The 24,074-nt window shown below is 39.8% G+C and overlaps 1 protein-coding gene across 1 annotated transcript in view; it reads left to right on the top strand.

The window, feature by feature from the left end:
• ALS2 (alsin Rho guanine nucleotide exchange factor ALS2) overlaps positions 1-18,418 on the top strand; it is a 61,688-nt gene extending 43,270 nt beyond the window's left edge. The window contains exons 22-34 of the mRNA XM_075829737.1: positions 1,608-1,719; positions 2,034-2,111; positions 2,205-2,338; positions 2,882-3,046; positions 4,584-4,701; positions 5,303-5,460; positions 10,434-10,562; positions 11,087-11,263; positions 12,745-12,790; positions 13,935-13,996; positions 14,129-14,278; positions 14,379-14,475; positions 15,251-18,418. Of these exons, the coding sequence (XP_075685852.1) occupies positions 1,608-1,719; positions 2,034-2,111; positions 2,205-2,338; positions 2,882-3,046; positions 4,584-4,701; positions 5,303-5,460; positions 10,434-10,562; positions 11,087-11,263; positions 12,745-12,790; positions 13,935-13,996; positions 14,129-14,278; positions 14,379-14,475; positions 15,251-15,289 (1,465 nt within the window). The 3' untranslated portion in view covers positions 15,290-18,418. The remainder of the gene's footprint in view (positions 1-1,607; positions 1,720-2,033; positions 2,112-2,204; positions 2,339-2,881; positions 3,047-4,583; positions 4,702-5,302; positions 5,461-10,433; positions 10,563-11,086; positions 11,264-12,744; positions 12,791-13,934; positions 13,997-14,128; positions 14,279-14,378; positions 14,476-15,250) is intronic.
• The last annotated feature ends 5,656 nt before the right edge of the window (positions 18,419-24,074 follow it).

The raw sequence follows: 24,074 nt of genomic DNA, 5'->3' as shown, positions 1-24,074 counted from the left end.
AATGATACTAATTAAAAACATTGGAGTACAAATAACACCATATAAGCACACAATTATACTGTGCAGCAATAGAATGCTCTAATAGCTACACAAAAAATATAAAGAAGGTAGATCCAGCCCTATGCTTATGTTCCTGTAATGTAATCTCCAAATAATAGCAACAACTAGCAGCTCCTATATGATGAATGCAGAATGACACTAAACAGAAATGGATAATAAATGGGTGGGTCTTACCAATTTTCATCCTAAGACACAGTGGACAAGAAGGTGGATCACTCCAACCCGTGGAAAAATGCAGATGATCTAGATCCACACTGTAGGCTCAGGGGTCTAGAAAGAGGTCAACTGTCCCTGTACTCACCCTCACAACTAAAGAGTAAACAGGCCAGATATTCAGTCCTGTTCCTGACTCTATCAAAAAGAAGTGTGTAAAAAGCTCTCCCTACTCCAGACAGACCCTACACATAACCCTGTTTCCCAACGCGTTTCTTCTCAACTTAAAGAATGGGAGTCATCAGGGGATATAAAGGATATAGAAAAACACTACCAACTATAGATATGTACATGGACTTAAAGAGGCTCTGTCACCAGATTTTGCAGCCCCTATCTGCTATTGCAGCAGATAGGCGCTGCAATGTAGATTACAGTAACGTTTTTATTTTTAAAAAACGAGCATTTTTGGCCAAGTTATGGCCATTTTCGTATTTATGCAAATGAGGCTTGCAAAAGTACAACTGGGCGTGTTTAAAGTAAAAGTCCAAGTGGGCGTGTATTATGTGCGTACATCGGGGCGTGTTTACTACTTTTACTAGCTGGGCACTCTGATGAGAAGTATCATCCACTTCTCTTCAGAACGCCCAGCTTCTGGCAGTGCAGATCTGTGACGTCACTCACAGGTCCTGCATCGTGTCGGCACCAGAGGCTACAGTTGATTCTGCAGCAGCATCAGCATTTGCAGGTAAGTAGCTACATGGACTTACCTGCAAACGCCGATGCTGCTGCAGAATCATCTGTAGCCTCTGGTGCCGATGTGTCCTCGCTCGTCTGACACGATGCAGGACCTGTGAGTGACGTCACAGCGTGATCTCTGGAGAACACGCTGTGTCTGCACTGCCAGAAGCTGGGCGTTGTGAAGAGAAGTGGATGACACTTCTATACACAACGCCCAGCTAGTAAAAGTAGTAAACACGCCCCGATGTACGCACATAATACACGCCCAGTTGTACTTTTACTTTTCAACACGCCCAGTTGTACTTTTGCAATCCTCATTTGCATAAATACGAAAATGCTCGTTTTTTAAAAATAAAAACGTTACTGTAATCTACATTGCAGCGCCTATCTGCTGCAATAGCAGATAGGGGTTGCAAAATCTGGTGACAGAGCCTCTTTAAGTTCAAAAAAGCAAACGCTGTCCCGTTCCATAGATAGTCTGAACAATTCTAAGATCCCCACAAATGTGGGGAGCTTAATGATACTAAGGTTCAGGGAACCATCTACAGTTGCAACGATGAAGCCTACGACACCCTCACAGTGGTGAGCAGCATGATGCATACACTTTGCATTTGGCGCCCGTATATATGCTAGTAATGACATTTCCTTTTCGCCAGGGGTGAAAAGTATATGGGAATGTGGCAAGATGATCAACGACAAGGCAACGGGCTTGTGGTGACGCAGTTTGGCTTGTATTATGAAGGAGCCTTTAGTCTCAATAAGATGATGGTGAGTTATTATGTAAACATGTTTCTAAAGACCAAAATACTTATGGAAACCCTGTACAGATAGGATGTAGGGGGTTATTACAAACTACTCACTACTGTATTCACTAGTCATCTCTGAATGCATCAACCACCATGTAGTGAAATGTTTAATATGAGAAAAAAAGTCATGCGCCGTCCTATTTTGAATGTAGGTTAAAATTGTTTAGGCTATTTAGAGTTTGAGATATAGTTACAGTGTGTGTGTGCGCGTGCGTGTGTGTGTTCGACGTGTCTTTCTTCATGTAATGTGCACCTGTATTTCGATGTGGGTCTTAGGGAAGTGGAGTTCTTCTCTCTGAAGATGACACCGTTTATGAAGGAGAGTTCTCCGATGACTGGACTCTAAATGGGAAGGTGAGGTTTTTCTTTTTCTGATTTGTAATCGCCATAAGAAAATGATTGCTCACCTTTACGACCAGTGGTATATATTTTTTTATTTTTTTTTAGGGAGTTCTTAGAATGTCCAATGGTGATTGCATTGAGGGTGTTTTCAGTGGGGAATGGGGATCTGGTATCAAAGTCAATGGCACCTACATAAAACCAAGCTTGTATGAAGGGGAGAAGGAGGAAGCCAAGTCGCTGTGAGTACAAAGTTTTGTCATGATAGGTTATTGATGTAACTTTCCTTATTCTAACATAATATACTCTGTGTATGTTTTTTCCTTTAATTTGGATGGATAGAAGTGTATAGTGGGGCTGCTTTTCTCATTTTCCTAGTAATTCCAATTTGGTTTCTATGGACCCTCCAAAAATGATTCATATCCATACTTGGTCTATTTACTTTTTTATCTAATTTTTTTCAGTTCTAGCAAACAAACCTTGATGGTCTGCTCCCTTCTACTCAAGAGAGTTATAGGTGGTTAAAATGATAGCCCGATAATTGTGTTCCTGAAGATGGACCTAGTTATGTGGACCTACTTACTTTATTCATCCTTAAGTTGGTCGCCTCTAGACTGGGATGGTAACATTGTCACTATATGACTAATGTAGAACTATGTAACCTTACAAGAACCAAGTCAAAAGGGCCACTTTGTAGCAGATAGCCGTAAAACCTCAGATCAGTTTTGTGACTGTCAAATTAAACACCGTGTAAGATCACTGATTACTTTCCTGTTTATGTGCAGCAAGCTGGGATGTCTTTCAGTTCCAGCTGATGAGAAGTGGAAGGCAATCTTTGAAGAATGCTGGAGACAACTTGGTTGTGAGGCACCAGGAAAAGGAGAATCCCAGAAGGCCTGGGACAACATTGCTGTGGCAATTACAACGAAGAGACGCCAACAACAAGACAGGTCTTCTTTTTTTTTTTTTTCTGGAACTAGCCTTAGGCCTCATGCACACGACCGTAGTGTTTTTCTGGTCCGCAAATTCCTGGACCGTGTTCCGTGAAATGTCCTCCGCAGTTCATCCGTATATAATCCGCAGTTCATCCGTATGTAATCCGCAAAATGCAGATAAAAAAAAAAGCCTAGGTAAAACAGAATGACGACAGAACTCATTCCCGGTCGTCGCCTAGCAACACTTCCGCAAACTGCGGTTGACACACGGAGGTGTACCCGCATTTTCCACGGGCCCATTGACTTCTATGGGCATGTCCGCATCAAATTTGCGGGCCGTAATAAGACATGTTCTGAGTTTGTGCGGCACGGATTTGCGAACATGCGGGGACCCGTGAAAACACGGATAGTGTGTATCGGCCCATAGTAATGAATGGGTCCGCAATTCTCCCGTGGATTTTCGGGGGAATTGCGGACGCAAAAACACGTTCGTGTGCATGGGGCCTTAGGCTTCCACATCTGCGTCGGGACTACGTTCATGGGTTCCATCCGTTGTTTTGACGGAATCAATACCGTAGTCGATTGTGCTATTTATTCCTTTTAAACAATGGTGACAAACGGAAATTATTGGCACAGGATCAGTCACCATTGAAATCATTGGTGATGCAAACGGAAACCTATGGTTTCCGTTTGTTTCAGTTTGGATTCCGTTCATGGGTTCCCCTGACACAAAGCTCAGACGGAACCCATGACCGGAGACCTGACGCAGATGTGAATGAAGCCTTACTTTTACATATTTAGACTATATATATTTTTATTAAGATTTTTGCAGTACAATGTAATCAGAAAATTAAACAGTCTGCATTGAGATATAAAATGCAACATACATTAGACTACTTTTTAGATTTATTTGTCATATTAACATAAGCTGATACTATAAAGAAATTTGTCCCAGTAGTTTGAATCATGATGGAGTGCAGCATATACACCATGTCTTGTGACTTGTATGGGGCAGTATAACAATTTTCTGTTCTATATAACTTTACACCTTATCCACTGTTAGAATATCTGCTTCTGCTCATAGGATAACATGATGAGATACGTTTTCTTAAATAGGACCTTGCTCTCCTGACAGGTCTGTTATACTATATACTTTGCCATGAAATAATTGCACCTTTTCTTAGAACTCTCTATTGGCATTCCTCTGTTATTCTTCCTGGAAATGTATAAATAGATTGACAATGTCAGCACTCCACCGGCAAGCTTTTTTTGAACAATATTGAGAAGTAAAATTGCGAAAAAATGTCAGCAGCCACATCCTATCCCAATTCCACTCCTCTGCTGCACTATATATATATATATATATATATATTATATTATATTATATTTATTTTTTTAAATAAAGTACCTTTGTAAATTAAAATAAAGATCAGAACATGATAAAAAAAAGTTATGTTTTGGTGGCAGTGAAAGGAGCATTAAAAATATTTCGAATTTTTATATATACTGTGTGCATACTGCTTTTTTATTTCATGTCATTTATCTGTTACAGTCCAGAACCATTGAGCAGATCACATACACAAATGCTGGAGAGTTTGGAACGAATTCCTCAGCACAATGGCACTTTCACCATGGAGAAATACGAGAAGATCAAGTCATATTTAATAAATGTAAAATATTTCTAAACTAATTTCTGTTCTATGGCTTTGTTTGGAGGGTTTTAATCTGTACTGTCAAATTTGTATGTTTGTCAAATTAAAGCTTCGCTTTAATTCAACCATTCTACGTAAAACTAAATTCTACACAGCATATTAGAATAGACGGTAATGTCATGTTTTTCAGCGTTGCTGATCTGTCGGGTTTCTGAGGCTCAGTGCTTGGTATGCGAGCAATAGCATAGATGTTGTTCAGCCAAAGGAGAATCGTGAGCACAAATGAGCCCATATGTGACCTACAAAATGTTACTATAATTATGTTACCATTACATAGTAAAAAAGGAGATTATATCCTCCAAGGGTGTTTCTGTAAATCCGCAATTATTTTGCTGCAGTTTTCAGCCTTTGTATTGGAAAGGGTGATGTCTGCTGTGAAAGTCCACCGCATTGTAGGCATGCTGCAACTTGTAAGATCTGCATCATGCCTTCAAATTCCCAGTGGAAAAATCCGCCACATAACTGGGTTTTAGAAAAGCCTATTCCCACGTATGGTACTACATGATATGGTTTATCAGCATCCTTGTCTCCACGCAGTATCTTGTTTGCCTCCTTTTAGGCCTGTGAAACCCCATTACATCAGCTAGGCCGTCTTATGGAAACCTTGGTGGCAGTGTACAGGATGACTTATGTAGGAGTAGGTGCCAACCGAAGACTCTTACAAGAAGCGGTAAGAGAGATTAAGTCTTACCTGAAACGGATCTACCAGCTGGTGAGGTAGGGTATCAATTTAATTTATTTATATTTAATGGAATTGGATACAATACTTTATGTTCGTTTGCTAACAGAATCCTTTATTAGCAACAGAATGTATCCTAGTTTACAGATATTCAGGGCAAGGAGACTAAGTGGGGTTGTATAATCTGTTCTTGAGCTGCCTTGAGGGGCACACATTGTGTTTGAATCTGCAAGATTAAATCATCAGATCAATGGTTCTCCTGTACTTAAGTATAAAGGCCCTTATACATGGGCCAATGATCGGGCAAACGAGCGGTCATATGTACGCTAGTTCTCGTTTATTGCCGTTTATCGGCTGTTCATCCCGTTCATCAGCTGATCGTGGTGTTTATGCAGCAATCCATATTATCGTTGTTTGCACCACATTTCCCTATGTAAACAGGGAGCTGCGCTGCGGACATGATGAAAATGCAGTAACAATCGCTTGTCCCCATACATTATTAATCATAGCTCCTTGTGAAAGAGGCAAACTAACCCCGATCAGCAAGCTGTCTCGGTGATCGGCACTCGTTTTTACAACCCATTTTGGCTGGTGTAAATGTACCCTTACGCAAAGGTTGAAAGCAAAGATCTGAACATTTTTCACTTAACTGTCTTCCCTTAAATGCATTTTATAGGAATACCTGGCAGAAATGACAATAAAGCAACTTTTCCATGAGTCTTATTATATTTATTGTGGCTCGTATTATTATTATTATTATTATTTTATTTTTTTTCTCTCTATTGCAGGAACAATCAAACTGTTCAATCTTTACCATATTAGTCAGGTATGCAATCAATAGGTCATCAAACCTTTAATATGGTATATGGATGCTCCTAAAATTAGACAATATCTATTTATTTATTTATTTATTTTTCTATAGCTGGAAAGGTATTTCCTATGTTACCCATTGTTTGGTGTGTATATATAACTATTTTTGGCGTCATCAACCCCCCTACCCGTTCCGTAGTGAAGCAAGGTGAACTCCATTTTCCAGTATGGGGACTGGGAAACCTCTTTATCTAGTTGAAAAATCAATATATTCTTTCTCCCGACGCATTTCCTTACAGCCAGAATTCATCAGGGGAGGTATGGCTAGGCGCTCCTACCAGCACGGAGGGAACATGTGTTGTCAACTCTCTGCCACTGCAGAAATCTTCTGAATATTGATATGCGTTTCTCCAGCATATTACACCAAGCCTGACTCTTTGTTAGGCTATTTTAGCCATACCTCCCCTGATGAATTCTGGCTGTAAGGAAACGCGTCTGGAGAAAGATAATATCGATTTTTCAACTAGATACAGAGGTTTCCCAGTCCCCTTACTGGAAAGTGGAGTTGACCACGCTTCACTACGGAACAGGTAGGGGGGTACTATCGTTCAAAAGTTTGGGGTCACCCAGACAATTTTGTGTTTTCCATGAAAACTCACACTTATATTTATCAAATGAGTTACAAAATCACTAGAAAATATAGTCAAGACATTGACAAGGTTAGAAATAATGATTTTTATTTGAAATAATTTTCTCCTTCAAACTTTGCTTTCGTCAAAGAATGCTCCATTTGTAGCAATTACAGCATTGCAGACCTTTGGCATTCTAGCTGTTAATTTGCTGAGGTAATCGGGAGAAATTTCACTCCATGCTTCTAGAAGGCCCTCCCACAAGTTGGATTGGCTTGATGGGCACTTCTTGCGTACCATACGGTCAAGCTGCTCCCACAACAGCTCTATGGGGTTGAGATCTGGTGACTGCGCTGGCCACTCCATTACAGATAGAATACCAGCTGCCTGCTTCTTCCCTAAATAGTTCTTGCATAATTTGGAGGTGTGCTTTGGGTCATTGTCCTGTTGTAGGATGAAATTGGCTCCAATCAAATGCTGTCCACAGGGTATGGCGTTGCAAAATGGAGTGATAGCCTTCCTTATTCAAAATCCCCTTTACCTTGTACAAATCTCCCACTTTACCTGCACCAAAGCAACCCCAGACCATCACATTACCTCCACCATGCTTGACAGATGGCGTCAGGCACTCTTCCAGCATCTTTTCAGTTGTTCTGCGTCTCACAAATGTTCTTCTGTGTGATCCAAACACCTCAAATTTCACACCGTTGTAGGAATTCTTCAGTTTCTTGGCAATTTCTCGCATGGAATAGCCTTCATTTCTAAGAACAAGAATAGACTGTCGAGTTTCACATGAAAGCTCTCTTTTTCTAGCCATTTTGAGAGTTTAATCGAACCCACAAATGTAATGCTCCAGATTCTCAACTAGCTCAAAGGAAGGTCAGTTTTCTAGCTCCTCTAAACAGCAAAACTGTTTACAGCGGTGCGAACATAATTGCACAAGGGTTTTCAAGTGTTTTCTAATCATCCATTAGCCTTCTAACACCGTTAGCAAACACAATGTACCATTAGAACACTGGAGTGATGGTTGCTGGAAATGGGCCTCTATACACCTATGTAGATATTGCATTAAAAACCAGACGTTTGCAGCTAGAATAGTCATTTACCACATTAACAATGTATAGAGTGTATTTTTTAGTAATTTAATGTTATCTTCATTGAGAAACTGTGCTTTTCTTTCAAAAATAAGGAAATTTCTAAGTGACCCTAAACTTTTGAACGGTAGTGTATACAACTATGGGTAACATAGGAAATACTTTTCCGGCTATTCAAATCGATAATGTCTAATTTTAGGAGCATCCATATACCATATGTACCATATTAAAGGTTTGATGACTTCTATTGGTTGCATACCTGACCAATATGGTAAAGATTGAACAGTTTGATTGTTCCTGCAACAGAGAGGTTGTTTTTTCATGTATTTATGTCTACACAATTTTTAAAAAGTTATATCAGTAAAAGTTATTTTTTAAACGCCAGTCCTACCCCAGTAATTTATTTGTCTAATTAAAGTGGAGTAAATTGCACAACAAGACACCTTTGGTGATAGGTGTTGAAATTCACCATCTATATTTAATTTTTTTTAATGGCATTGTGCATGTCATTAAAAATAAATGCAAAAAAACAATTGCGGAATTGCTGCTTTTTTTCCCCTATGAAAAGAATTAAAGTGTAGCAATAAATTATATGTGCCCGAAAATGGTTCCGAAAAAAATCTACCTGTTCCGCAACGGCTATAGACAAAAAATTAAAGTTAGGAATTTTTAATTTTTTATCCATAAATCATGCTTTTATTCAGCAAAAGTACAAAAACCATATACATTTGTTAACACAAAAGGCAATAGCAGAATTGCATTTTTTTTCCATTCTCCCCTCAGAATAAAATTAATCAAAATGAATCAATACATTTTATGTACCACAAAATAGTGCCAATAATTACAATTCATTCTGCAAAAAAACAAGTCCTCATACAACTTTGCCGACAGAAGAAAAGTTAAATCTCTTGGAATGCATTGAAAAAAACGCTCCGTCCTTGAGGGCCAAAATAGGCCAGTCCTAAGGCTTCATTTACACCAAAACGCAGTTGTGTGTAGTGCAGTTGATATTTTACTATAGGCTTAAATTTAACATCTGGCTGCACAAAAAAAGCAGTAAAAAATGCCACCCAAAACGTGGTGTGTGAATCCAGCCTTAAAGAAGCCCTTAGGCTAGCCCCTTCCCTTCTTCCTGTTTGAAAATGTAATGAGGTGAACGGTAGTCATGTGCTTTGGCCCCTTTCACATCACGTTGTTTGCGTCGGGAGAACTCCTGACGTATACCTCCGATGGATAGCTACACATTGTATCCCACTGTAAAGGCATAGCAAGGGTATATACAGTGGGATATGTTGTCTTAAACCCCCCACCATCCTCGCGCTACCTGAAGTAATGTGCTCGGAAAGCAACTTGCATCCCTGTCCATATGTGGACAGTGGTCTCCTTGAGCTTTACAATGCCTGCTTAATTTGCCGGGCAGAGGTCAGGTAGCACTATGTCCCGGCCTCCGGGAAAGCTCCAGACGTCACTGTCCATATTTGAACAATGACGTCGGGAGCTACCCCATGGTCAGACTCCCCATGCATAGCACTACCTGATCTCTTCCCGGGACTCCGGCACTGGGGAAGCTCCCCAACGTTTATTGTATACCTGTTACTTTTGCCATTCAATGGCCGCCATCACCCATAGGATCCCATGTTAAAAAGCGTATACTGCACGGCATATGTTTTTTTGTTTTTTTTTTTGTTTGTTTTTTTGCGGAATCCTTCAGGATGGATTATATGCTATTCCATCCTTCAAAAAAAAAAAAAAGTTATGTTCACGTTTACCAGCCCCACATTGGCTAAAAAAACACTCTCTTTTTGCCTCCGTCTGGTTAATGGACACGTTTAGTGTGTACGTCGAGAGCTTTCCTGATATACCCGCTAAACCGTAGGGCCAAAATGTGGTGTGGAGGTGACCTTACCTGGTGCTGCATTTCATAGGTAGCTGCTCCCTTCTGGGTCACATGATCTCCATTCTGACTCCTACAGCTTCTGATGTAGGGGCTGGAAGTCAGTCTTTCAATCCAAGTCTATGAGAGCCTCGATGTGCGTCTTATAGACTTGCATTGAGAGACAGACCTCCGGTTTCTGCATGTAGGATTCAGTCTGGAGATCAAGTGGCCAAACAGCGGTCTGGAGCAGAGTGGCTACCCGTGAAATAGAGCACTTGAATAGCCAATGCACCGGACTACCTTGCACCTTGTCACATTTTCAAATGGAGGTGGGCGGAAAATAAAAATATCCGGAGTGCTTCTTTAAGAGGTTAATTAGCAAAACATATTTTGAAGAAAAAAAAAAACATGATGATTAAAGATGGACATACCTTTAAGCATCAGCTTAGAACCATTTCTTAATAGGACATATGGCAGCAACTATCTTATAGAACTTGTACCCAACATGTTATGTTTCTGTATTTTATGACTTTTTTTTATAAGGAAAATGTAAATTTTCCTAGTACCTGTTTGAAACCGTTTTGTGATCTGATGTTTTTTAGGTTTTTGTTTCCTGATATCTCTGAAGAAGGCAGCACAATTCAGTCATCAACCACCCTCAAAGAATCCCCAGACAAGCCTCATATCTGCAATGGGAGAACAGGCTTGGAGTCTGAATCTCCTGAACCTGGGTAAACAAATATAAAGCTAAGAGATCTTTGGTTTAGACTAGTTTAATTCTATAATGCCCATGCCTTGGAGTACATTTCGTCTTTATCAGACGATTTATATTGCAAAACCTCAATGTTTTTCAATTAACACTAAAGTTTTTGTTTAGAAAAGGTCAAGTTCCTCTTGAGCTCTATGATATATATGGTTTAAAACATCAAGAATTTTCCAAAATGTTTATTTTTTACTTTTGCATGGATATGTTTCTAATATTTCCTACTCATGATTACATGTTTTAATAAATTAGACAAAAAAAATGTAATATTAATGTGAGCTTGGATCTACTCGTAGTGTAGTCCTTCTATTCTGTCATCTTACCAATGTGCTTGGTGTGAATTTGGATAGTGTTGATTGATACAGTGAAGAACACGAAGTTTACTAAACTATTTTGCATATTTTATAAGGTATTAGGATATGGATGGAAATGGTAACTGAGTTTTCTTCAAGTTTTATTTAAAAAAACAAACAAAAACCTTTTTCCTTGTAGGTATGTGGTAACTAGTTCGGGACTACTTCTACCTGTACTATTACCCAGACTGTACCCTCCGTTGTTTATGCTGTATGCCTTGGAACATGAGAAGGAAGAAGATGCCTATTGGGAATGCGTCTTAAGACTGAACAAGCAACCAGACACAGCCCTCCTGGCATTCTTAGGAGTACAAGAGTAAGTAGTAGAGACTTGACAGAACAGTGAAGTCAGTCCATTTTCCGATCACATTTTATTAAAGGCATATTCAACAGGATATGCCATAAATGTCTGATAGATGCGATTTGACTCTCTCTTCTAATGTGCAGTCACAGAGCTCCGACCACTGCCTGATGATGGCCGGTTTTTCCGAAAACAGCCAAGAGAGTTTTGCTTTGCTGTTTCCGGAACTTCCTGTTCTACAGATAGATGCATACGGCATCTATAGTAAATTTATGGCTTATCCTGTGGATATGACATAAATGTTCGAGGTGGGAATATATATATATATTATAAGCCTTTTAGATCTGCTTCAGATTTCTAGGAGATGTGACCAAATAGGTTTAATATTAGGGTTAGTCTATTCCAAATAATAAAGATGAGTAGATTACAACACTGCTAGATCTAAAAAGTGTAATTTTAAGTCCCTTTTCCTAGATCAATAGACAGTCTAGGGTAAGTTAATTGTATATTATCATGTATAATGTTATTCTTGTACTTCTGTTCTTGAAGTGTTCTATTTGCGGTTAGGGTAGGTTCACACGCAAAAAATTTGCTGTCGAAATTATCTGCAGCAAATTCATACGAAGACCCAGGTAAATCCACACCAAATCGTGCAGATTTGCTTCCAATTTTGTGACAGATTTCCCTTTTGCGGAAATTTAAAATAGCAGTATACTCGCCTTACCAATCCCCTGGTGTTCCCGTGGTGACACATCCCTGATCTTCCGCCGGACCATGTTCACCCAGCTCCAGCCATGACGTGTTGACATGTGACCGCTGCAGTCTGTGATTCATTATTGGAGACGGGTAAACAGACTGACGGAGGGACCAGAAACCTTTCCTTGCATTACACATTGTTATATCACTTGTTTTTAAGTAGGCCCTGTTCGCATCATGTTTTTACCTTACGTTTAGTGTGTCCTCTAGGGCTCCATTATACCATTTTTTTGAAAGATCGAATAGCATAGTAGACTACACTATTTGATCCCACAAAAAAAGTATGTTGCGTGGTATACATTTTTTAATTTCATGGAAACCTATGGGTAACGTATATTACTGTATGACATACGCCACAGGTATATGTTTAATGTACACGTCACAGGCTTTACAATAACCCTTCATGACGTATACCTCAGATACCATTATAGTCTATGGGCGATGGATATATTAACAGATGCCTAATTAAGGAATTTGTAACCCATAGACTATAATAGTATCAGTTTAACGCCTACGTCATGAACTCTTATGACCCTAGTTCACGCCATATCCATTTAACGGGTACTATTAAAGTTTATGATGATGGATGCCACTGTGCCATCCGTCACAGCCTTTGTTTTACACATACGTCAGGGGCTTTTCCTCGGCATATATGTGTAATGTAGGCAAAAACGTGATGTGAACAAAGCTTTAGAAATTATTCAAAAAAACTCAAATGCATTTTTTTATTCACTTTGCAGAAAATTCTGGCCAACCAGCATTAGTTTCTTGGGTGACAATACGAAGGTATGGAAAATAGATATCCGCAATTACTACTAGATCCCATAACCATATTCTCTATTTCTGTATCATGATCTATATACTCATTTAAAATATACTAGGGCTCTTCATAAACTATACTAATTATTCTGTACTAATTCTTCATATGCTAGTCTAGCTACATACTGAATTGTTTTGCATGGCATACGCACTGCAATTAATTGTTCTGTTCTTTATTTAGAGGCCTAACTCCAGTGCATTAACTGCAAATCAAAGCTGTCTCCTGGAATAAGTGGCCTTATGGCCCATACTACCCAATGAAAGTCTACATCTGAACGCTTTAGAAAGTGAAATCTGCACTGTGAGGCTATAGGCAGCAAGGCCGCTTAATTGTCTAAAGCTCATTGTGTAATTATTATAACATATATTTGCAGAATCTATGGATATTTCTGTTGCTTCTTTCCCTGCATTTTGCAGGGTGTCTGGGTTTAGGTTGCCAACCACCTGTCTTTCTGCATAGTGAACAACAATTTCAGTACATGCGCTTACACGTAAAGAAGCCGCGTAAATCTACATATTATACGATGCACGGCTTCTTCATGCTACACATGCCTGTTGAGGCTCCTCTTGCTCAGGCAAAAAGAAGCACTAGAAGTAATACTGCTTCACAATGACACACAAGTCGCAGGAAAATGTTCAGATCTATATGTTAGGCTATGTTCACACGGAGTATTTTGGGGGAGGAATATCTGCCTCAAAATTCCGTTTGGAACTTTGAGGCAGATATTCCTCTCCCTGCACGCCGATTTTCGCGGCAATTATCGCGCCGTTTTTTCATAAAACAGCGAGAAATACGCTTTCTCCTGCCTCCCATTGAAGTCAATGGGAGGTCGGAGGCGGAAGCGCCCGAAGATAGGGCATGTCGCTTCTTTTTCCCGCGAGGCAGTTTTACTGCTCGCGGGAAAAAGACGCCGACGCCTCCCATTGAAATCAATGGGAGGCGTTCTCGGGCCGTTTTTGCTGAGTTTTGCGACACGGTTTCCGCGTCAAAAAACTCGGCAAAATACTCCGTGTGAACATAGCCTAATAGTCCAGATATATTAATACGCTTTATATGCTATCTGACTACAAGGATTTGATGAGTATTGATAGCAATAGTTTTTCTCTGCAGATTTTACCAAGCACTAAAGATTCCTGTTTTGCTTCAGCGGTGGAGTGCCTGCAGCAGATTAGGTATTACGGTCTGTCATATGTAGTAAATAGAGGTGTAACGTTCCACCTATATTACCGCTATTGTTTCCGGTTGGTCTATCAGGTTTGTTCCGTGACCATGTTGTTAAAACATTTTGTCTTCCCTGTTTGCAGCACTACATTCACTCCAGCAGACAAACTAAGAGTCATCCAACAAACCTTTGAGGAGATCACACAAGAAGCACAAGAGGCGCACAAGGAAGGTTTCCTCTGGTCCATGGATGAGCTGTTCCCTGTTTTCCTTTATGTCGTGCTGAGGGCCAGGTCCGTCTAATGTCAATTTTTGATTGTCTTTAAAGCCATATTCTTAAAAACCTCCTTAGCTTAGAGAGTCATCAAGCATTTCTTTCTCCTTACTGCACAGGATACGAAATCTGGGTTCAGAGGTCCATCTAATAGAAGATCTTATGGATCCGTATCTGCAGCATGGGGAACAAGGAATTATGTTTACCACACTGAAGGTAAAAAATACATGCGTCTTAAAATTCATGAAATATCTAGTCCCTTCCTATAAGCCTTAGATTCTAGATTATGCATCACCCTGAAAAGTTATTTTACTCAGGATAGTCTTTACAACAAGATATCGAGCAAAAGTCTTGTTTAGAAATGACACGTTGCTGTAGTTTTATTTTTTCCTTAAAACATGATTGGATCCGCACAGTAGGAAGGACCTTGAACATGGATCACATATATGGCAGTCCTTGGAGAAATATATTCATTTTGGAAAGTCCACCAAAGTTTCTAAACAAATGCACACTGGTATTGCAGTAAGGTCTCAATATAAGCGTCTTGTAATATAGATTCATTCAAAGCCCCATGTGCTCATAACAGGTGCATTTATTTTTAAGTAATTGTTTCAGAAGGATAACCCCTGAACATATGCCCTGTTAGGGTATTTGGACATTATACGGTGTGGTCTGCTGCTTGGGACCTCCGTTTTATAAGCCAGACTGGAAATCCTCTTAACAAACAGCAGCTCTTTCTCTGGTAGACGTAAACTGTCCATGCATTACATGGTTGTCCATTTATTTGAATGGCTGGTATGCAGTACTACATTTCCCCGGCGACGGCCACTTATTCATGAGAAATGTATAGCCGACCGCAACTTCCTGTGGCAATTTAGCTGTTTGCCAGGGTAGTGAGAAGTAGAAATCTGAATTGTGTATACCTTGTATGACGACTTCTGTATACCTTGGAGATATATAACATGATTTTTTTATTTTTTTTATATAATAGGCATGCTATTATCAAATTCAACATGAAAAAGTAAACTAAATTTTGGTGGAATCCATGAATGGCCAAAGGAATAGTCCGTTATTCTTAGAAGCCCAAGGACATGAAAAGGCTCAGAAAAATGTGTACTGTTCTATATGCGTCTGGTGGTTAGGCTGTTTTCAATGACCAAGCACTGGACAACTGAGCTGCAAGTTTGGGGTTTATTTTTGTAACTGAAATGGTCATGTTTTATGATCGTATGTAATACTTTTAATGAAGGAACATTAACAATGTGTTACTGCTGATCTACCAAATAATGAAAAGTACAGTAAGTGGTGGACATCTGTCTGAAGCCTGATCGGATTATATACTGGATGGTACAAAGCTTGCTTCACTGTTGTGTACAACATAACTGAATATAGATTTGGCTGTTTAGTAATAGAGTTAAAATTTACAGTAATTTTTACAGGATTGTTGAAGATATGTTGACTTGCTGGGACTGAATATATAGTTGTGTGAATAGACAAGGCTATGTATGAGGAAGCAGAGCTTGACACGAGGTTACAGAGTTCACAAAGTCTAGGGATTGCAGTGGGCTGGACATACACAGACTGGTGTCCCACTAAAACCAGTGGGCATTGTGACATCTCCCTCAATACTGTGGCCACTTACTATGAGCTTTCACTGAGCTATTGATAACCACACAAATTCATTCACTACTTACATTTGAAATGGAAAAAGGAAACTATGAATTTTTCCACATACAATTCACATTTACAGCTGTCAGTAGTGCTCATTATCTATCTATGGCGATGCCATATCCCGCCTGATTCTTCCCACACTCAGGCCATCCACCTGGAGTAAAGCTGTGTATAGCTAGTATTAAGGCCCTTTTATGCAGGCCAATGATAGGGCAAACGAGTGTTCATATGAACTCCCGTTCCCAATCATTGCCCTGTGTAAACAGGGCAATGATCAGCCATTGAACGAGTAAATGCTTGTTCATCGGCTGATCTGCTCGTTTATGCAGGATTAAATATCATTGTTGTCGGCAGCACGTCTCCCCGTGTAAACAGGGAGATGTACTGCAGACGTGATGAAAATGTATGGGGATGAACGATCGATTCTTTTTTATTCACGACCCATATCCGACCATATAATAGGTTATTTACTTCTGCATAATGTGGAGAGCTTCAGTCATATTGTTACATTGTACATCTAGGTCTGTATGGATGATGGTTACATCAGTATTGCAAAAATTATTAAGAAGCTGCTTTTTGGAAGATAAAAGTGAAATCTTGTACCATTCACACATAAGACATATACCTAGAAAATGATTTGTGTAAATATTTACACCAAACAATGAATGTTTACGGACTGGCGGGTATTTTTGTTACCCGCGGAAATACTTTTTAGGGCATGTTTTGAGCACCTGTGTGTACAAATTGCTTGTATCTTAAAGACATAAGCACCGGACGTAAAACATATCATTTATAGAAATGTATTAACACAGTTGGGAGAAATTCTAACCTAAGAATAATACAGGTTCTGTAGCCTCTTATGTATTTATACAGTATTTTATATGCACATTTTACATTGCATAGTTCTTTTCAAGTTTCCTTTTTTTCTTGTAATTTATGTAAGGGAAACTCCTGTAAATAGTGGGGTTGGATTCTCACCAGATTATAAGGGAATTTATCTTAGAGCTTATGTATACTTAGGCCCCATGCACACGAATGTGTTTTTCATTGTCTGCACGGTTCATTAATTTCAGGCGGCCCACGTATGACACTCCGCGGCCGTTCGTTCTGCAATCACGGGTCGTGCACACAGCTACGGTCGTGTGCGTGAGGCCTTAGTCTATTGTAGAAATAGAGCTGCATGAACACATCCACTTCAGATCTACAAATTCCCAAGTCACTCTTCTCCTTCCAACTACAGGCTGGCAGATACATGCCACAGCCGTGTGTATTCAGCTAATAGGCTTCCAGCTGCAAAACACGGTAAACTCAGCTGTGCCTGTTATCGGAGGGAGACGGAGCAGGAGATTTGAAAAGCTGTGATGTCATACCATTGTGCTCCATTTCTGAAACATGACATTGTTTTAACTACAGTTTAGGCTCTGTTCACTTCTGTATCAGAGGCTCTTTCAGAAGCCTCCTACGCAGATCCTTTTCAAAACGCCAGAAAAAAATAGCACAGAGTTCTGGTCAAGCGACAGACATCATGACGGAAACGTGATGGAACCCATTAAAGTCAATGGGATTCATTGGGTGCCATTAGTGTTTGTCATGGAATGGATACGGCACTTCGTTTTTTCGTTCTTCTCCTATGACAGAGCAGAACGACGGAGACCCGGAATGTAGATGTGAACGTAGCCTAATCTGTATACAAGTTCTTGCACATTTTTGAGATAATGTAATTAATTCTGTCCCAAATAAGCAATGATGTTCGTTTGCAATACCGTACTGTATAAGAGATGACCCATTAAGTAGTAGACAGCAATAAATGGTCGAGGCTGCTTTCTAAGAGCATCTGTTATAGCAGGACACCTTGTTTAATAATGAACGATGCCCAACTATGACGGTGGAGCAACCACTGTAAGTAACATGAACGTTCAGTCCCGTACCAGTGTGATATGCAAATGACCCACTCGTCATTCAATTGCTTTATTGTGCAAATGGTAAAATGGTGGCTATCCTACAAGGTGGTTGTCATTTCCATGTAGACCCAGCTCCTTTACTTGCACTAGTATTCCTGAGTCATGGTGAATCATACTTTATAATGAATTGAAGTGACCCACCATATCAGTCAAATCCAGTTCTAGAGTTTGCTTTAAAATGCACGTGTACTGTAACAAACACTCTACAGGTTATTTTGGTGTACCTACACGGCTACTTTTGAGTTATGGTTTTTGTTATTTTACGTTCAAAGCCTAAGAACTGGAGAAAAATTAGAAACATTTAAACAAAATACATTAACGTTTTGTATGGTAAATGTAAATAATTACAGAATATGTCAATGACTAAACTAAATTGTAACTAAACTGTAACTGATTTTTATAAAGTGTTTTCAAACGTTTTTATTGTTCATGTCGTATAATATGTGGGTGTTTTTGTTTTCAACTGTGCAAACAAAGGAGTTAAAGGGTTAATTTAATGACTACTGGTTTTTTATTTCATGTGATATCTGCAGTAAAATTGCATTGAAATTTATTAACACTGTTTTCTAATGTTCTCTGTGTAGAGAAACGGTGATCATAGGCTGAATGGTTACAAATAAGGGTTTTTAAGCCCCCTAGTCTCATCTTGAGTGTTAGTACCCCCATATTTTTTATTTTTTTTATATTATATACTACCCAAAATCTATGCTCTATTTTGTATTTATAGCTAAACAGTATCTCTGGAAAAACCTACTCCGTTTTGATCTTGTGAACACTAAATTCTTAGGCCCTGTTCACACTTGAGTTTTTTTCCAGGCAGAAAAATCTTCATCAAAATTCAGTCAGGCAGATTTTGACCTGCCTGCACTCTTTTCCGCGTTTCTCGCGGTGGCCATTGAGCGCTGCAGGCAAAAAAAAAGCTGGTGGTAAAAAAAAAACGCATCCACCTCCCATTGAAATGGGAGATTTCAGATGATTTTTGCTGCGGTTTCCACATCAGAAAACGTGACAAATAACTCCGTGTGAACTAGGCCTTCTACATCCTGAAGTAAGATGTTGCTTTCTGACAGATTCTGAGTCCTACTCTTGAGATTAAAGAAAAAAAAAAACATTCCCCAATAGCGAGTCTAATGGCTAGAAGTGTCTAATCAGTTGGCAATAAATGGTCTAAGTATTTTAGTATGTGTAAACTCCTGTAATAATTGGACAACCGGAATAATAAGCTACTCAGGTCACAGATCTACATGAAATTCATAATGTTACAAGAATGCTGAGAACGAAAAACCTTTATTCAATCCTAATGGAAATGTGGAGTTTAAAACAACGATTTATAGCTTGTGGATATTCAAAAAAAGAAGGGGCTGGAAGAAGCAATTGCAATGTCTTTCTGGAAAATACCAGACCTAAAATTACACGGAGGGTTGTTAGATGTATTGGTACCTACGATGGATATTCTACAGGGGTTGCCAATATCTTCTGCAGTTGGCCCATCTTACAGGCTCATTCGAACGTGAAGAAACCAGGCATCACTTTTACCGAAGAGCTAAAAACGTAAGACTTGTTAGCACGCAGTCACCTGGCCCCTATAAAGAGAAACAATTATAACTGATTCTTGATCCATCTTAAAGAGTAACTAAACGTTCAACAAATTTCTGACATGTCATAGTGACATGTCAGAAGTTTTGATTGGTAGGGGTTCGAGCACTAAGACCCCCACCAATTGCTAAAACGAAGCGGCAGAAGTGCTCTTGTGAGCGCTGAGACATTTAGTGTCTGTTCAGCTTTTGCGGGAAAGCCGATGTAGCGGTGTACAAGCTTATAGACTTTCTATTGAGTCCGTACACCACTACATCGATTTCCAGAAAAAGCCGAACTGAAACAAAGTGGCTCAGCGCGCTCATGAGCAAGTCTTCCGATTTTCGTTTTAGCGATTGGTGGGGGTCTCAGTGCTCAGACCCCCATCAATCAAAACTATCTGCACTTGTTTCAAGTGGGTGGGGCCTAGCAGGAAGGGCAAAGCCACTCATGAGCCAAGCATTTACTATAATTTATGCCAGAAATTGGCGGAAAACTAGATTTCCCTATCTTGGGAAAGGACCGCACAAAATGCAACAAATTAGTAAGAGGCGTGCTCATTTTTAATTTGTCATATTTTACTCCTTCAGGCTTAAGACTGGCTTGTGAAATGTCATTCTTAGTAAATATGCTCCTATATGTGGGCAAAGTATTCAGGAGCTACAGTGCAGAATTTCTAAACATATCCGTACTAATAACACAAAGGAGGACACCCCCTTCTCTAGACAATGAAGATCAGAGCACGATGGGGACCCCACTCTATTACATTTTTGGGGCATTAGGGGAAATGAGCTTGGGCACACGAAAGGAAAGTGGAGAAACTACTACTTTACGAAGAAGTGAATTGGATTTTCAGACAAATGCTGCAGTCCATTTGGATTAAATTATGTTTTTTCATTCTAAAGTATTTGAGCATGTGCAGAAGTGATGCTCTGATGGATGTTGAAGTCTGGGCAGATGCGAGGAATGCGCCATTGAGCGTCGAGCGGTCCAAGTTTTTGTATACTACATTTCGGGGCATGTGCTGGATGAAGATCAGTATTAAGTATAAGTGTATGCTCCACTTGAATTGATGATTTTTATCTGCAGGATAGGCACTCCCGCATCATATGAGCTAAGTGGTAGTTACAGAAACATTCTAGTGCAGTGGAAAGGGGTCCCATCCTGTGGATGGCTGATAATTGTGTTTAGTAGGAAAATCCCCTTAAAGGGGGTTTCCCATCAGGGACATTTATGGCATATCTACAGTATATGCCATAAATGTCAGATAGATGCAGCCCCCTAAACCCCATTCTATCTTTCTCTGTTCCTGCTGCCTTATGTCATTTCTGACCATGTAAGTAGAAAATAGCTCAGCGAGCTACGCTGTTTACGTAACTCCAATAAAACTGTTTCCGTAACTGCCATTCACTTTTATGGGAGTTACGTAAACAGCGTAACTCAGAGAGCTATGCTGTTTTCTACTAACGTGGTCAGAAATTACTAGTTGCAGCGGGAACAGAAATATAGAATGGGATTTTGGGGGCCCTATTCTAGAGATAGATGCAGGTCCTACCTCTGGGACCCACACCTATCTGACATTTATGGCATATCCTGTGGATCTGTCATAAATGTCCCTGTCGGGGGAAAACCCCATTAAATTAGTAGTTAGTGTGCATTTTATGCAATGTTTTGCAGGGTGCTATTCTATGCCTGCTCAAAGCAGGTTTCATTTTCTGGCTTTAGCACAGCCCAAGAGGAGCCAAATTTTTTAAGAGGGGATCGCTTCTTAATAAATTTTGCTGTATTTTACTCCATTTCACTTCAGATTAAAACTGTTGTATGAAACGCCACGCCTAATAAATCTCCCCTGATGTGTTGAAAGCAGATAAAATGCTCAAATGTAAGGATCCGAGAGACTTTGACAAGGGCTAAATTGTGAAAACTAAAGGGCTGCGTCAGAGCATCTCCAAAAGTGTAGATGTTGTGGGATGTTGCCCGTATGCATTGCTTAGTACCTACTAAATGTGGTCCAAGGAAGAAAAACTGGATTTTACATCATGTGGACGACTGGGTGCGTGTGCTCTTACCTGGGTAAGACATGGCACCAGAATGCACTTTATGAAGAAGACATGCCGGCAGGGGCAGTGTGATGCTCTGGGCAATGTTCTGCTGGGGTAGCTTAGGTCCTGACATTCACGTGGATGTTACATTGACACGTACTACCTATCTAAGCATTGTTGTGGACTTCATATTCCCCTTCATGGCAACGGTCTTCCATAATGGCAGAACCCGGTTTCAACAAGATGTGTCCTGCCACACTGCAAAATAGGAATAGTTTAAGGAACCTGACAATGCGTTCAAGGTGTCGACTTGGCCTACAAATTCCCAAGATCTCAATCCGATCGAGCATCTGAGGAATGTGCTGGAAAAACCAGTCTAATCCATGGAGGCCCCACCTCATTTAAAAGATCTGCTACTAACATTTTTGTGCAAAACACTGTAGGACACCTTCAGAGCTCTTGTGGAGTCCATGCCTCGAAGGGTCAACTGTTTTGGCGGCACGAAGGGGACCTACACAATATTAGGCAGGTGGTTTTTATAATGTGTGTTTGGCATGTGTGCTCCCTTATGACTATGTCCATAGCTAAATAAAGATTTGTGCATAGGGCCCATTTTAAGTATCCTCCCTCCTGCTACATTCATTGTGTAAGCTGGACTATGGTTTCAAAAAATAGCACTGGAGCTTTAAACAAAGCTGATTAAGTCTTCCCTGCGTAGTTCTTGGTTGAGGAGGATGTGATGGGATTAGCCAGGTCGTTGCTGATGACACTTTACACACAGGTCTACGTGAAGCTGGAGTGAAATGGTGTCTCATCTTGCTCTTCATCCAGGTAAGATTTTAAATATTAACACTTAATTACAGCAAGGGCTGCGGCAGGAAGTCAACATAGTAAGAGGTATGCTGATCTGGGTTTGAAATAATAGTATAAGGAAAAATAGAAATTCTGTATTAGAAGTGGAACATGTACCTATATAATATAAAATTATATAACACAATTGAAAACAAAATGACATAACCATTCTTTAAACTACGGGGAAAAAAAAAAAATTAGCTACCAACATAGAGCATTTTGCTTTATAGAGACTATCGTGGTTTTTCACAGACCGGGTCCATTTGGTTTTATTCCACGCATGCATTCATCAGGTTTTTAATTATATATATATCTCACTACTGTATGGTGAAAGTCTTGTATTCATTTATTTGCCACTTCCACTTTAGTCTTTTCCTGTGACCACTCACTTTCCCTCCTATTTTTGCTAAATACATGTATACACAGCAGCCGGTCAGTTACTGCAGAGAGGGGCGGGAGTAGTGCTCCCCTCATGAATACGCTGGACTCTTAACAACAAGTCCAGTGTATTCTTTTAGCGCTTATTTTAGCTAATTGGCATGAAAAAAAATGGTCGTCTTGGCTACTAGGAGTACGGACTGTAGCTGTAATATGCTGCCCTCACATATGGCATCATATTCGCCTGACAGATCCACTTGTAAGTTCATGTTGGGAGGGGGATTGCTTTATTTCGAAACCTCTCTCTCTTCTCTATTCTCTTCTATCTATATATATATATATATATATATATAATGTGCTGTGCAAAAGCCTTCAGCAGTTGTGGAAAATGCTGCAATGTAAGAATGCTTTCAAAAATAGAAGTGTAGTGGTTTTTTTTTTTATCAATTAAAATACAAAGTGAATAAACAGAAGAGAAATCTAAATCAAATCAATATTTGGTATGATCACCCTTTGCCTTCAAAACAGCATCAATTCTCCTAGGTACACTTGCACAAAGTCATGGATTTTGTAGGATTATAGTCCGGTGTATGATTAACCAATTATATCAAACAGGTGATAATGATCATAATTTTCATATATACGTTGAAACACAGTCATTAAGGCCCCATGCATATGACCGTATTTTCATCTATCTCTAAATACTGTCTGAAAATACGGATCCAGAGGCATCCGTATTTCATCAGTATATATGGAAGGGTGTCTGTAAATACGGCCCATATTCTATCCGTATATACGGATTCGTAAAAAAGAGGGAGGATGCAAATTATGTCCTCAGCATGTAGCCTAGCAATGCTTCGGTAAATATGGACGGTATACGGATGCACAACCGTAGCCGTCCGAATTTCCGGAAGCTCCCATAGACTTCTGTGGGAGAGTCCGTGCTGTAATTACTGACAAGAATAGGACAGGTTCTATAATTTTTTCAGCACGGACACCCATCAGTAAAAATACTGAAAGGTGTCCTTGGCCAGCAGAAATGAATGGGTCCGTAATTCCTGGCAGTAATTACTGATGAATAATACAGTCGTGTGCATGGAGCCTAACTGTAAGGGTATGTTCACACTCCCTATTTACGGACGTAATTCGGGCGGTTTACGCCTCGAATTATGTCTGAAAATACGGCTCCAAATCGCCGGCAAACATCTGCCCATTGAAATCAATGGGGTTACGATGTTCTGTGCACACTGGCTTTTTTTTTCTTACAAGACGCCTGCGTCAAAGAAGTGCATGTCACTTCTTGAGACGTAATTGGAGCCGTTTTTCATTGACTCCA

Source organism: Rhinoderma darwinii, chromosome 6 (assembly GCF_050947455.1).
Source record: "Rhinoderma darwinii isolate aRhiDar2 chromosome 6, aRhiDar2.hap1, whole genome shotgun sequence".
Lineage (NCBI taxonomy): Eukaryota > Metazoa > Chordata > Amphibia > Anura > Rhinodermatidae > Rhinoderma > Rhinoderma darwinii.
This window is presented reverse-complemented; position numbering and strand designations above follow the sequence as displayed.